The sequence below is a fragment of the Cololabis saira genome, chromosome 14, assembly GCF_033807715.1.
Source record: "Cololabis saira isolate AMF1-May2022 chromosome 14, fColSai1.1, whole genome shotgun sequence".
Classification (NCBI taxonomy): Eukaryota; Metazoa; Chordata; class Actinopteri; order Beloniformes; family Belonidae; genus Cololabis; species Cololabis saira.
In genome coordinates, this window is record NC_084600.1 from 45,919,909 (window position 1) to 45,932,082 (window position 12,174).

Consider the following 12,174-nt stretch of genomic DNA (forward strand, 5'->3'; position numbering starts at 1 on the left):
GTCTTCACGTTTTGTTTTTAACAAACTTGAGAAAATGTCCAAGGTCGACTGTCATGTCGTTAAAGGAATAAACCGAAACACACAGAACAACAACAGAAAGAAAACCAAAAACACGTAGGTTTCACTTGGGTGTACACTTGTACTTTCCCTTAACTAACTATTCCTCAAACTCTTGTTTGGTTTGATTACGTGTTTTGTTTTTGTGACTCAGACGGGTTTGAGCTCTATAACTGACGACACGACTGTCGGTGATGAAATCAAAGCTACCGAGAAGTGAACAGTTCCGTCACCGCAGAACGAGAAGAGTTCTGGAACTTTAACACTTCTGTCACCGCAGAAAGAGAAGAGTTCTGGAACTTTAACACTTCTGTCACCGCAGAAAGAGAAGAGTTCTGGAACTTTAACACTTCTGCTCTCCGTCACCGCACAAAGAGAAGAGTTCTGGAACTTTAACACTTCTGCTCTCCGTCACAAAGAGAAGAGTTCTGGAACTTTAACACTTCTGCTCTCCGTCACCACAGAAAGAGAAGAGTTCTGGAACTTTAAAAGGCCTCAGAACACAGAAATGATGTATTTTTCTTCTCAGATTATAAACAACTTTACTACTTTAGATGTAACATATATGATCGAGTTGTAGAATATGGTGCATCATTATAGATCCCTCATCCAGTTAACAGTTTACTGTTTACTACTAATGCATTGTATTTGTTTTTACCTTGTCTGCACACATGTTAATAGTTGATACCATGCCGTTAAAAACATAAGGGATATATATGTGCATTATTACTATATTTAATATATATACGCATACGCACATAGGGAGGGGGGGGGGGGGGGTGACGACATCCACTGCCAATCCAGGAAGCAGGAACACACCGTGGCCTCACGTCCAGCACTGGAAATCTGCAACAAAAACCACAAACGAAACACAAAACCGACAAAACCGACACAGAGCCGACCAAAACACGAGCAGCGATCGACCCAAATCACAGTCTGAACTAAGCTAGGCTAGGTTAGGCTAAGCTACCGCTAACTAACCCCAAAAACTACCGAGCAGCATGCAGGTGAACAAGCCAGTGTGTATGTGTGTGTGTGTGTGTGTGTGTGTGTGTGTGTGTGAGTGTGAGTGTGAGTGTGAGTGTGAGTGTGTGTGTGTGTGTGTGTGTGTGTGTGTGTGTGTGTGTGTGTGTGTGTGTGTGTGTGTGTGTGTGTGTAAGCGTGTATATGTATGTGTGGCTAAGTGTGTGTGTTTGTGTGTGTGTTATTAATGCATAGTTAACAAAACTCCATAACAACACACACCGGGACTGGATTCTTCCTGCATGAAGGTCTTCATTTCTGCATGTTCTCCTGGTTTAGGCGGCTGGTTTTCTTCAGGAACTCCAGCTTCTTTTCACTGCCAAAAACATGATAGATGAATGGGTGAATGTGATTGGCCGTAAGTGTTTGGTTGTTTATCTCATTTGTCTTTGTGTGGCGACCGATCCACAGTCTCTAACTAACCCTAACCCAAACCCCTGGACACGACTAACATGTGTATGGAAATTAGATGAATGGATGGATGAACTGATTAATGCATAATAATACAAGGCTATTTTTAAATGGCGGAATCTATGCACTGATTTTTATTCTGACACATTATGTGTATTTTTTCTGGTAGTAGTTTAACAGAGGAGGAACAGCGACCTGCTACTCACAAAGAACCATGTAAGAGGTCCTATATAATAATATATAATATAATAATACATAATGAAACCCAGTGGTGATGGAACCTCCATGTTAAAGCTTTGTATAAGTAATTTGATTATCAATCGCTAAGTGGTGGCAATACTAAGGTATGTATGGAAAATAAACATGATTTTAAAGGCTTTTATTTTCCTCACCATCTTAAAAGGAGAAAAAAGCAACATCTTTTAGGCTTTTACATTAATACACTCTTATTTGTTTTAGATAAAATATCTGTCTTGAGATTATAACATACTGGCTGTAATTAATTATTACACTGACTTTTTAAAACTATTCCAGCTTTTTCTTGACTGGAAACATTTTATTGAGGTGAGAAAATTCCGCGGCAGACACCAAAAACATGCATTAACATACCAGTGCAAAGCCAAGGTTAGCGAACCTGGACTTACTCACTTATTAGCCCTAACTATCCCTTTGGAAATATACATCTATAACTTTTGGCACACAGACCTCTAATAACAAACAGCTAACAACCCGTCATTACGGGGGCTTGAGCGGGAGATTTACAAATCTTAGGTTCAGTGACATTGGCAGATCCTCTCCCTTGAAAACAGTTATTCCATCAGAGCAAAGTGCAGGATAAAATCTGCTGATTTATTCCTGGGGCTGATAATTACTGGTGTCAGAAATGAATGGCCGGGGAGAGTCCGAGTCTTCATACGCTCCCCCAGTAAATCTGACATGTTTGTGAAGACATAAATCACTACTCGTGATAAAGGCCATGCACATTTGGAGCTGAGTGACAGGAGCCCAGTTTAAAACGCTTTTAACAATATTCAGATTATCAGCAGAAGAAAGGAAGCAGAAACGTTTGGTCTTAGTTGGTACACTGAAAAATATCAATCTAAGCGCATGTAAATATAACATATATAAATCTGTGATATTAACAATTACAGAATGAGGTTTGTTGCTTTACATTAAAACATCTAGTTTTGAACTTAATCTGCATTTGTTCAACAAACAAGACATGGTGCATTTTTTCCTTAATAAGCAGTTTTTCTGTAATTAATCCCAGTAATCTTTACATTTACACACAAACTACATATTTACTTTTCCTTTAACAGTTTTAATCTATTGGGCAGATTGACCAACGTTTAGATGAAACATGTTTTATTTGTTTAAGCAGAAAAACCAAAGTAAAAAATATCTTGATCTACTTTAAATAATTAAGGCGACTTTTTCTCATGAGATTTTTATGTAGATCAAGAAAGACTAGTCTTTGTATAAACTACTTAATTTTTAGTATGTACAAGATTAATTTGCAAGTAAAGTCAACTTAATTTTGGTAAATAAAATTAAATTATTTTTTTTTTCCTTTTTTTTCCTTTTTTCTCTTTTTTCCTTTTTTTGTTCCTTTTCCCTTTTTTTTCTCTTTTTTCCTTTTTTGTTCCTTTTTCCCTTTTTTATCTTTTTCTCTTCTTTTTCTTCCCTTTTTTTTCTTTTTATTTCCTTTTTTCTTTTTTTTCTTTTTAAAGTCAACTTAATTTTGATAAATAAAGATCTTAACACAATTAAGTTGACTGTACTTGCAAACTGTATTATTTACATACATAAAATTAAGTAGTTTATACAAAGACTAGTCTTTCTTGATCTACATAATAATCTCATGCAAAAAGTTGACTTATTTTTTTTAAGTAGATCAAGCACAATATTTGTATCAGTGTAGATTTTCAAATTCACAGGAATGAAGTATCAAAAAATGCCAAATATTGAGATGCTTAAACTGGTTCTCTGTTATTCCTGTTTGTGGATGTGAATAAGGTTTTAACTGCACTTGACATGACGACACTCGTCTGAACTTTTTAATGATGTCAGGATCTCGGTGATCGCTAGACCTTTGTTTCCAAACAAGAGAAAAGAAAGTTTATGATGAGCTGATGCATATGTTAGGAAATATCTTAGGAAATATCTAAATCACAGCTTTTCACCACTCAGATAAAACATTCAGGCTGGAACCCATGAGGATTAACTCATTCTTTGAGCAGACGTTGGTGGATTTAACTCTGAGATTTAGACTTGAATTCAGAAACGTTGTTGATCATGAACCTTTAACTGAACAGAATTTAGCCTAATAATTGTTTTTCTTGCTTAATTTAAAATGTAGCAAGCTTAAGTGTAAATTATACTGTATAAAAAATGTTAAGCATCCCTAAAGTTGGTGTTTTCAAATGTATTATGACATTCTTATTTAGTATTTTTCTTTGATATTTTTGTTTTTGATTATTTTTGATATTTTATTTTTTCTTTGATATTTTTCTTTGATTTCTTTGACTATTTCTTTGAAACAGAAAAAATCTGCAAGTGACCCTGAAACCTCAACACTAATAAATCCTAATTAATATTGTATGGAGACTAAATACTGATGTTTGCTTGTAAAGGTCCTTTTGTTCTAAAATGTGTCTGCTTTTATTCACATTATCTTAAAGGTATTGTGACATCATTTTTAACATGCTTTTAACACTATTAAAAGTCTTGGCCAACATCCCTCAAATGTGTCTAAAAGAGTGTAACAAGAAAAACTTCACTCTAGTACTCCATTCCTGGCTTTTTATGACAGTGTTTTTTTGCACTGTGAAAAACGCTTCCTTTTTCCCCTTTCCTGTCAATCATTGCTCAGCTCCTCCTCCAAACCTCCTCCAACCAACCGCTACACACTTCTGCCGTCTTCACACACACGCGCGCACACCAAACCACAAACACCGACACACAGCCCAGACAGGGCGACTACAGCCCGGGGATGAAGTCCCACCGGGACCAGAGGACCGGGACCGCAGCTCCCCGCGAGCAATACGCTCACAACGGCGTCGGAGAGTTAAGCCGGGAGCGACAGGCGAAGCATGCACGGAAAAGCAGCACGGCGAAGCAGTCCACCGCAAACAATCATAAAAATAAAGGCGTGCAAGCAGCAGTGTCCCCTTATCTTAAGTCCAGTCAGTGGCCGCGGGTCTTCTTAGCAGTTTTCCTCCGGTGATTAGAACAGAAGAGGCGTGTTAAGCCTCATTTATGGTTCCGCGTTAAATCGGCGCAGAGCCTACGCCGTAGGGTTCAGCGTACGTAGCGCGTCGCCGCGTAACCCTACGCCGTAGGGTCTGCGTCGGTGTAACGCGGAACCATAAATCAGCCTTTATGGTGCGTTGGAGAGGAGAGGAGGCAGGGATCTGGGTGGAGGGGGCGGTGATTTAGCGGGTCTATACGTAACGGCCCGCCACCAAACCACATGCGCCGTTTTTGCATAATTGTGTGGAAAATCCCAGAAAGCACACAATACACTGAATGTTAAAAGTTCGTTGTTTTTTGGGTGTAATTGATGTCAAGACACCCAACAAAACACAAAAAATCAAGAAAAATGTGTTTTTCATGTCACAATACCTTTAAGGTTAACTGATGTCAATTATAAAATAAATGCTTATAATCACCCGGACTGATTATTCAGTTACCTGATTAATTGGGTTAGCTTGAATTTCATCACTGTTTTTCTATTTGTATCATTATAAAAGGGCCAAAAAATAAATATACATTGATAAAACTATGAGAGATCCCTTAGACGTGTTCTACAGTACTCTGTAGTTAGTATAAATATACTATAGTCACCGTCTGTCAGGGTTTGACACTTCCCCCCCAGTTTGAGTTTCAGTTCTGTCCCTCCTGTGTCTCATCTGCCCTGATTGTGTCTGCACCTGTGTCTCGTCGTGTCTCGTTATCCCCTCAGTATATCTGGTCTTGTCATTCCTTTGTTCCCTGTCGGTCCGTACTGGTTCTTCCTCCATGTCTCCTCGTAGTTTTTCCTGATCCTGGTTTTTGTTGATCCTGCTCTGCAGCGCTTTTAGTTCTTGGTTTTCTAAATAAATCCTTGGTTTTTGCAACTCCTGGCTCCTGCTCTCCTGCATTTGGGTCCTCAGCAAACTGAACCACAACACCGTCCAATGAGAAGTCGTGCTTCAAACTGAGGTCCAGTGTGTTGCACAAGGACCAAACTTTCAGCAATGAGTCAAATATATTTGCAGCACTGAAAACCTTGCAAAAACAAATACACAAACAACCCAACCAAGTATCCAAACATTTGTACTGATCTGTTTTCAATATCTACATACAAATATAAAGTGACATATTTTTAAACAGTCAAAAGAGAGTAAAACTGTTTGTTTTCTCTAAAAGTAACACATATAATAAAAAGGAAGAAGGCTGAAAGAAAGCAATGATCAGCACATTAATCAATGGAATCACTTTTCATTTGCAGCTTTATTATTAAGGACATAAATCTGTCATGTGAACGTAAGCCTTTATTCCATCTATTTACTGGAAGGGGGACAGTAGCACAATAATAATAATAATAATAATAATAATAATAATATATATATATATATATATATATATATATATATATATATATATATATATATATATATATATATATAAATAAAATAATGGTAGAAGAGACTTTCAGCGTAGCAGCCATCTATTTAAGCTAGGTACAATGTACAGGACAATTAATACGACATTTAAAGAAATTCACTCTTTAACAGAATCCCAGTTGTACTAAAATGGAACCCCGTCTTTACAATCCAAACCATCAAAGATTGATAGCTAAAGCCAGCAGCAATCACAGACTCTAATTGTGAAATATTTAGCCCTGTTTTCCCCTCTCTTTCAAGTCTTTGCTCTTCTCTCCTCCGGTGCTGCCCAGACCTGATTTATGGGAACGGGTTCCAGGGCAGCAACTCTAAATTACACGGCCCTTAAAGCCGAGAGAGACAGAGAGGGAATCGCCGCTCCAGAGACGCTAATTGCCAGGATGAATCTAAGCAACAAGACACAAGACTGTCCTCTCTTCCCAGGCTGGACAAAAGGGACAAGATGGATAAGAGTCAAAGATGAGCATCATGGTTTATTAGCTGGAGTTAATATTCCTTCATGACCCATTATTTTAAAAAGAAAGAGTTATAAGTAACACAGAGCAAAGAAAAAGTAATGCTTGAGATAATTTACTCTAAATATATTAGTACATATATAATATACATTTGCAAATACAAAATTTATGGGATTTGAAGAGATTTAGTTTGGTAAACAGCTCAGTCCTTTCTGTCTTGAGTTGTAACAACATTGGCATTTTTGAAGGTTATAAAAGTGTTCAAGATGGAAAACCAGCTCAATAAAACCTTTTAAGAAAATATGAGTTGATTTGCATTTTGAAACACGTGTGTCTAATGTATCACATGTACAAGATATATGTATATATATGTATATATACAAGACATCTTTCCTGTGAGATTTTCTGAAGGATGTGAAGATAAGTCGGAGCTGGAGGAGGAGGTGACAGTAACATTTACCTGCATTTAACATTTACCTGCATTTAACATTTACCTGCATTTACCTGCAGGAGGTGACAGTAACATTTACCTGCAGGGCACCCATAAACCTGGAGAGAGAGAGAGAGAGAGGGAGGGAGGGAGAGAGAGAGAGGGAGACAGAGAGGGAGAGAGAGAGGGAGAGAGATTCCTTACAGGTGACTGTATCATGTGACCTCTAGATCTATAAAAGCAGGGCGACCTGTCTTCCAGAGGTTTAGTACCGACGGGCCAGAGGAGTCAGACGGAGAGAATAACTGGGCTGCTCAGCAGCAAATACCAACACTGAACAAGCTGAGAAGCTGTTCCGGAGGGTTTTGAGGAGTGCCAGCAGACTGTGCAGACCACATTTTACCAATAACATCTTCTCACTGCACTGCAACGACTGGAATTGCAGGAAGACTTTGCTCTGACTTGTCTGGTGTCCACTTTATTGACACGATGAGCTGCAGCAGCGTTGCAGGGTCAGAGTTTTCGGAGGAAGAGCTGGAGTTTGCTATCCTGGCAGAAGGTGAAGGCAAGGGAAGCTCTAACCCAAACTTCCAGGACAGCGAGAGTTCAACCAGCAGCCCCGGTGACCCCGAAGAAGGCAACGCCAAGAAGCGCAATCGACCCGTCCGCTCAAAAGCTCGAAGAATGGCTGCTAATGTCCGGGAGAGAAAGCGGATAATGGACTACAACCAAGCCTTCAACGCTCTCCGCGTCGCCCTGAATCACGACCTTAGCGGCAAACGACTTTCAAAGATCGCCACTCTTCAGAGGGCCATCAACCACATCTCTGCTCTCTCTGTGTTCCTGGGCTCTAACCCTCCAAGCAAGCCCTGCAGCCACCGGGAATGCTACCGGTCGTCCGTGGGACCGGCAGCGATGGCAGCATCCCGGCTGGAACAGACCAGGGTCGCTCTTCCTCGCCTGGACCATCAGAGCTACGTCCCCTGGCATTCCTCCGAGTCTCAACAGATGCAGCCACAGCCAGGCCCTCCGGTGCACAGGTTGTCTTCAGATCCACACGTGTACCTGGATAACTCTGCATCGTCATGCCCCCCGTCCCCGCACTATCCTTGTTATCACCCCGACGGACAGTTTTACACCTCCAACGGACACTGCAGCAGCCCCCACAATCACACGCCCAGTCCGGCGCGGCGCCTTCAGCTGGGCGAGGGTTTGGGCTATCAGCCGGGGATTTGGGGCTCCTGCACTCAGGGATACATGGACACGTTTGTGGAGCCGGCGAACGCTCTGGGGCTTCCGTGGCAGATGAGCTGCCTGCAGGAGCCCGAGCACAACGTCCCTCTGTAACCGGTCAAATCCGTCACTGTGAACCCCGAACTCTCAGGACACTGCAGAACACTCTCAGACAAGAAGTTGGTGTGAGATCTTTGTGTTTTTACCATAACTCAGTATTGCAGTAATTCTGTAACTGTAGAGTAATAGCCATATAAACAAAAATAAATTAAAGTGCACTGGTGCTCTAGACTGCGTATTGCTGCATGCAGTTTATTGGTAAAAATATAATCTTCTAATTCAAAATGTTTGGTCTAAAGAATATTTCATCTTCTAGTCCTGAGATTGCCAACTGCTTGAGACCTTAAAATGTGAGACCTTAAAAATGAAGAGACCTCGTTCACAATGAGGTCCTTTCACATGTTTTAATATGTTTTAAAATGTTCTAATGTCTTGTGCCAAAGTGCATTATTTGTTAATGTATTTATTCTGTCTGTTGCATTAAAAATACAAGCATACAAGCTGTTTATGCAACTTATAAGGAATTTGTGCATAATTTTTTCTCTTTACAAACATTGAAATTAAATGTTACAACTATTTGACTATTTGACTTGATTCGACTCATAACGCCTTGAAAAACAATTGTATACTTTGTGAGTTTTCAGAACACAAATACTTGCGTAAGTGCATGCATGTCCATGTGAGCATTCGTCCCCACAAGTGTAGGTGTGTGTGTGTATGTGTGTGTGTGTATGTGTGTGTGCATGTGTGTGTGTATGTGTGTGTGTTTGATTATAGCCCGAGGCCAGGAGTCTCTGCCATTCAGACTGTTAGATGACAGAGGTCCTTCACTCTGCTGAGAAATGTCCTTACAAGTCCATTCTTGTCATATTTTTGTGAGGAAAAGTCAAGGTGTTTTTAAGTGTATGCATGAGTAGAGAACCAAAACTCTGGCCGTGTTTCAGCCGAAAATCATTCTGCGACACATGGCTGTGTAAAATGTATCAGTGCATTTTGCGCAAAATATACATTTATAAATATATTTGAGTTAAAACAACTGTGCATCAGCAGTAGAGAGATTCCCAACACCATGAGGTCAGTGGGTCTTTTTATGACAATAAAGAGTGAATTGTAAGCACGCCTCGTCCTCCAGGCCAAAACACATCATGTTAGTCAACAATAGCTCTGCCTTCCCTGCAGAGCAGCATGTCATGGAAAACAGATTTAATATTAGAGCACAGGACAGAACCCACCGACAGATTTATGTGGGTTCAGGAAGGAAGAGTGTGCCCATCATCAGCTCGGTGAAATCCCCTTCTGGGTTGCACTGGCCCCGCAGGTGCAATTGGGAGTGTTACGACTTTTTGAACATCCTGGAGGTCTAACAGTGTCTGCCCATGTAAAACTTCTGCAGGCTCAGGGGAGAAATAACCGGTATGGTACAACAGCAATTAGCCAGCAGGAAGGAGAGGGGAGACGGACAAAGAGATGAATGGAGAGGAGGAGGGAGATAATAGGAAGAGGAGGATTTAGGTGGTGAGAAAAAGAAGAGTGACAGCACTTTGAGTCTGTTGTTCAGCCTGTGCACAGACTTGAATCACTGGGAAACTTTGACTCACTCTGGAGAGACAACTCTGGCTGACAGCGTGCATGACGGCATGTCTATTCCTCCACCCTTTTTGGCACAAAACTTCACTTGCGACCAGTGCCAATTTTTCTACCTGTATCTAGCTAAGGAGACTTGAGTGTGAAGGTGCATTTATGGTGTTATGTAATTCTTCTAAGACAGTATATAATTCTTGAATCTGTCAGTGTTTTATCTTAAATGGAGACATTCTATGCAGGTATAGCAGAAGCACAATTTATCATCAATGAATCCTGAGAGAATCATACTGAAGTTCCACAATGTGATCAATCTGTGAAAACTGCCAGTATTTTTAAAGCGTAATTTGTGTATTTGTGAAGTGCAAATGTTGGTCCAGGTTTGAATAAGTGACAAACATGTACGGTGCAATTTCTTACTCTGTCCTTTTCTTCAGAGCTGAAAACTCTAAAACAAATGTGACAATCTGTGCTTTTCCCCACATCATAATCTTGTCTTTAGGAGAAATGTGAACTAGAATCGGACTCTCGAATGTTATTCAATCCAAAAAGATTAACGTTTGATCAGCAGGCCGGTTTGGGATTGACTGTCTTTTGTTAACTTTTGGTTATTGTCGTTGTTCTAAGCAGCGATTTTTCTCTTTGTACAAATAGTCACACACTTGAAAAAAAATATCAGTCAATGTGGGGTTCACTGTTTTTCCCAGGAAAACCAGGATCTCCAGGAAAAACCAGGATCTCCAGGAAAACCAGGATCTCCAGGAAAAACCAGGATCTCCAGGAAAAACCAGGATCTCCAGGAACACCAGGATTCAAAAAAGTGACTTTCCGACTGCTTCACGTTGACACCAGGGGCTTCCCAGGGACCAATGTGAAGGTTCAAAGCTTTACACATTGATACTGTAGAGCTTTTCACTTTATTAAAACAATAAAGTTGTTCACAAATTATTCTTACTATTCCTGGAATGAAAACTCACAGTAGCATATCCCAAATTGATAGAATTGTTTTTTTCTCTAACACTTACCCCTCCTGTGTCTGGAAGACGATCTTAAACAGCTGGAACGTAAAAACAACTGGGTTATTAAAACACAGATGAAACTCTGCAGCACTGGTGCCCCATTCTTCTGGGTTTTTGTTTTTATTTTTAGATATCAAAAGTTTTTTTTTAAATACAATATTGGCCAAACATTTTGAACAAGTTTGTTATTTGTGATTGGCAGTGAAAAGCAATATAACTTAATTCTACTTTGATATGATGCTGTCATGTAATAGCACCCTGCCAAGTGTTTTCCATACCCTTTATTAATGGTTCATGAATTGGACTGACTGATTTTTTTCACCATCTTTTTTCAATTTGCTGACATTTTACACACAAAATGATTTAAAAAATAAGCATAAAATTGAACAGTGAACAACATAACACTAACCCTATCCTGTAGCTATTAATTACCCATTTGGACTCTTTGGTTGTGTCTCCTGTAGGGAATTCCCTTAAGACACTTAAGACACTCAAGGCAGAATCCTTGTGAGGTTTTTTTTGGGGGGGTTAGTTTGAACGTTTTTTTTTGTTTTATTTGGGGGGGGGGGTTAGTAGTCACTTTTGGTGTATGAAGGGCTTGGAGCTCCACACGGGTTAACACTCAGGCAGAGAGTTCCTGGCCAGCAGCTCCGTATGTCCAGGTTAATATCCAGGTTTATGTTCAGGTTTATGTCCAGGTTGTGATGAGGCTTGAGGAGTAGGGTTAGGGTTAGGGTTGGGGTTGGGGTTAGGGTTAGGTTTTTGTGGTTTGGGATACGGTGCACGAGCCTACTGTACTGAGGAAACGGGATAGAGCAGTGGGAGCACGGTCGTCTTCCACACATGTGTGGAAGACGACCGTGGTTCCAAGCAAAAATTGTATCTTTTTATTGAAAAATAATTTTTGTTGAGGGAAGAGAGGAGAAAAAGAGAAAGGAAAAGAAAAAGAGAAAGAAGAAGAAAAGGAAAAAAAAGAAAAAATAGGGAGTTGTATCTTGGATGGGCGTGCGTTTGCTCCTATTAGGACCGAGGGAATGGTACCAAGAGGGGAAAAGAAACCCAGGATTAGTACAATATATTAAAAATAAGGGAATAGAAATAAATGCTAAAAAAGGTAAGTGCTGAGGCTTGAGGAGTAGGGTTAGGGTTAGGTGTGAAGAGAATCAGCAGGAATCAGCCCTCTGGTCCTCGGCGCCCTCTGGTGGTTTCCTGCCAGGACCGCCACAGAGAAACACAAC

General features: G+C 40.2%; 1 protein-coding gene across 1 annotated transcript; it reads left to right on the plus strand.

The window, feature by feature from the left end:
• Positions 1 to 7,421: 7,421 nt before the first annotated feature.
• Positions 7,422 to 8,701, plus strand: bhlha9 (basic helix-loop-helix family, member a9). Its single transcript, XM_061740677.1, has one exon. It carries the CDS (start codon positions 7,533 to 7,535, stop codon positions 8,388 to 8,390), a length of 858 nt encoding a protein of 285 aa, XP_061596661.1. The 5' UTR covers positions 7,422 to 7,532; the 3' UTR covers positions 8,391 to 8,701.
• Positions 8,702 to 12,174: the final 3,473 nt, after the last annotated feature.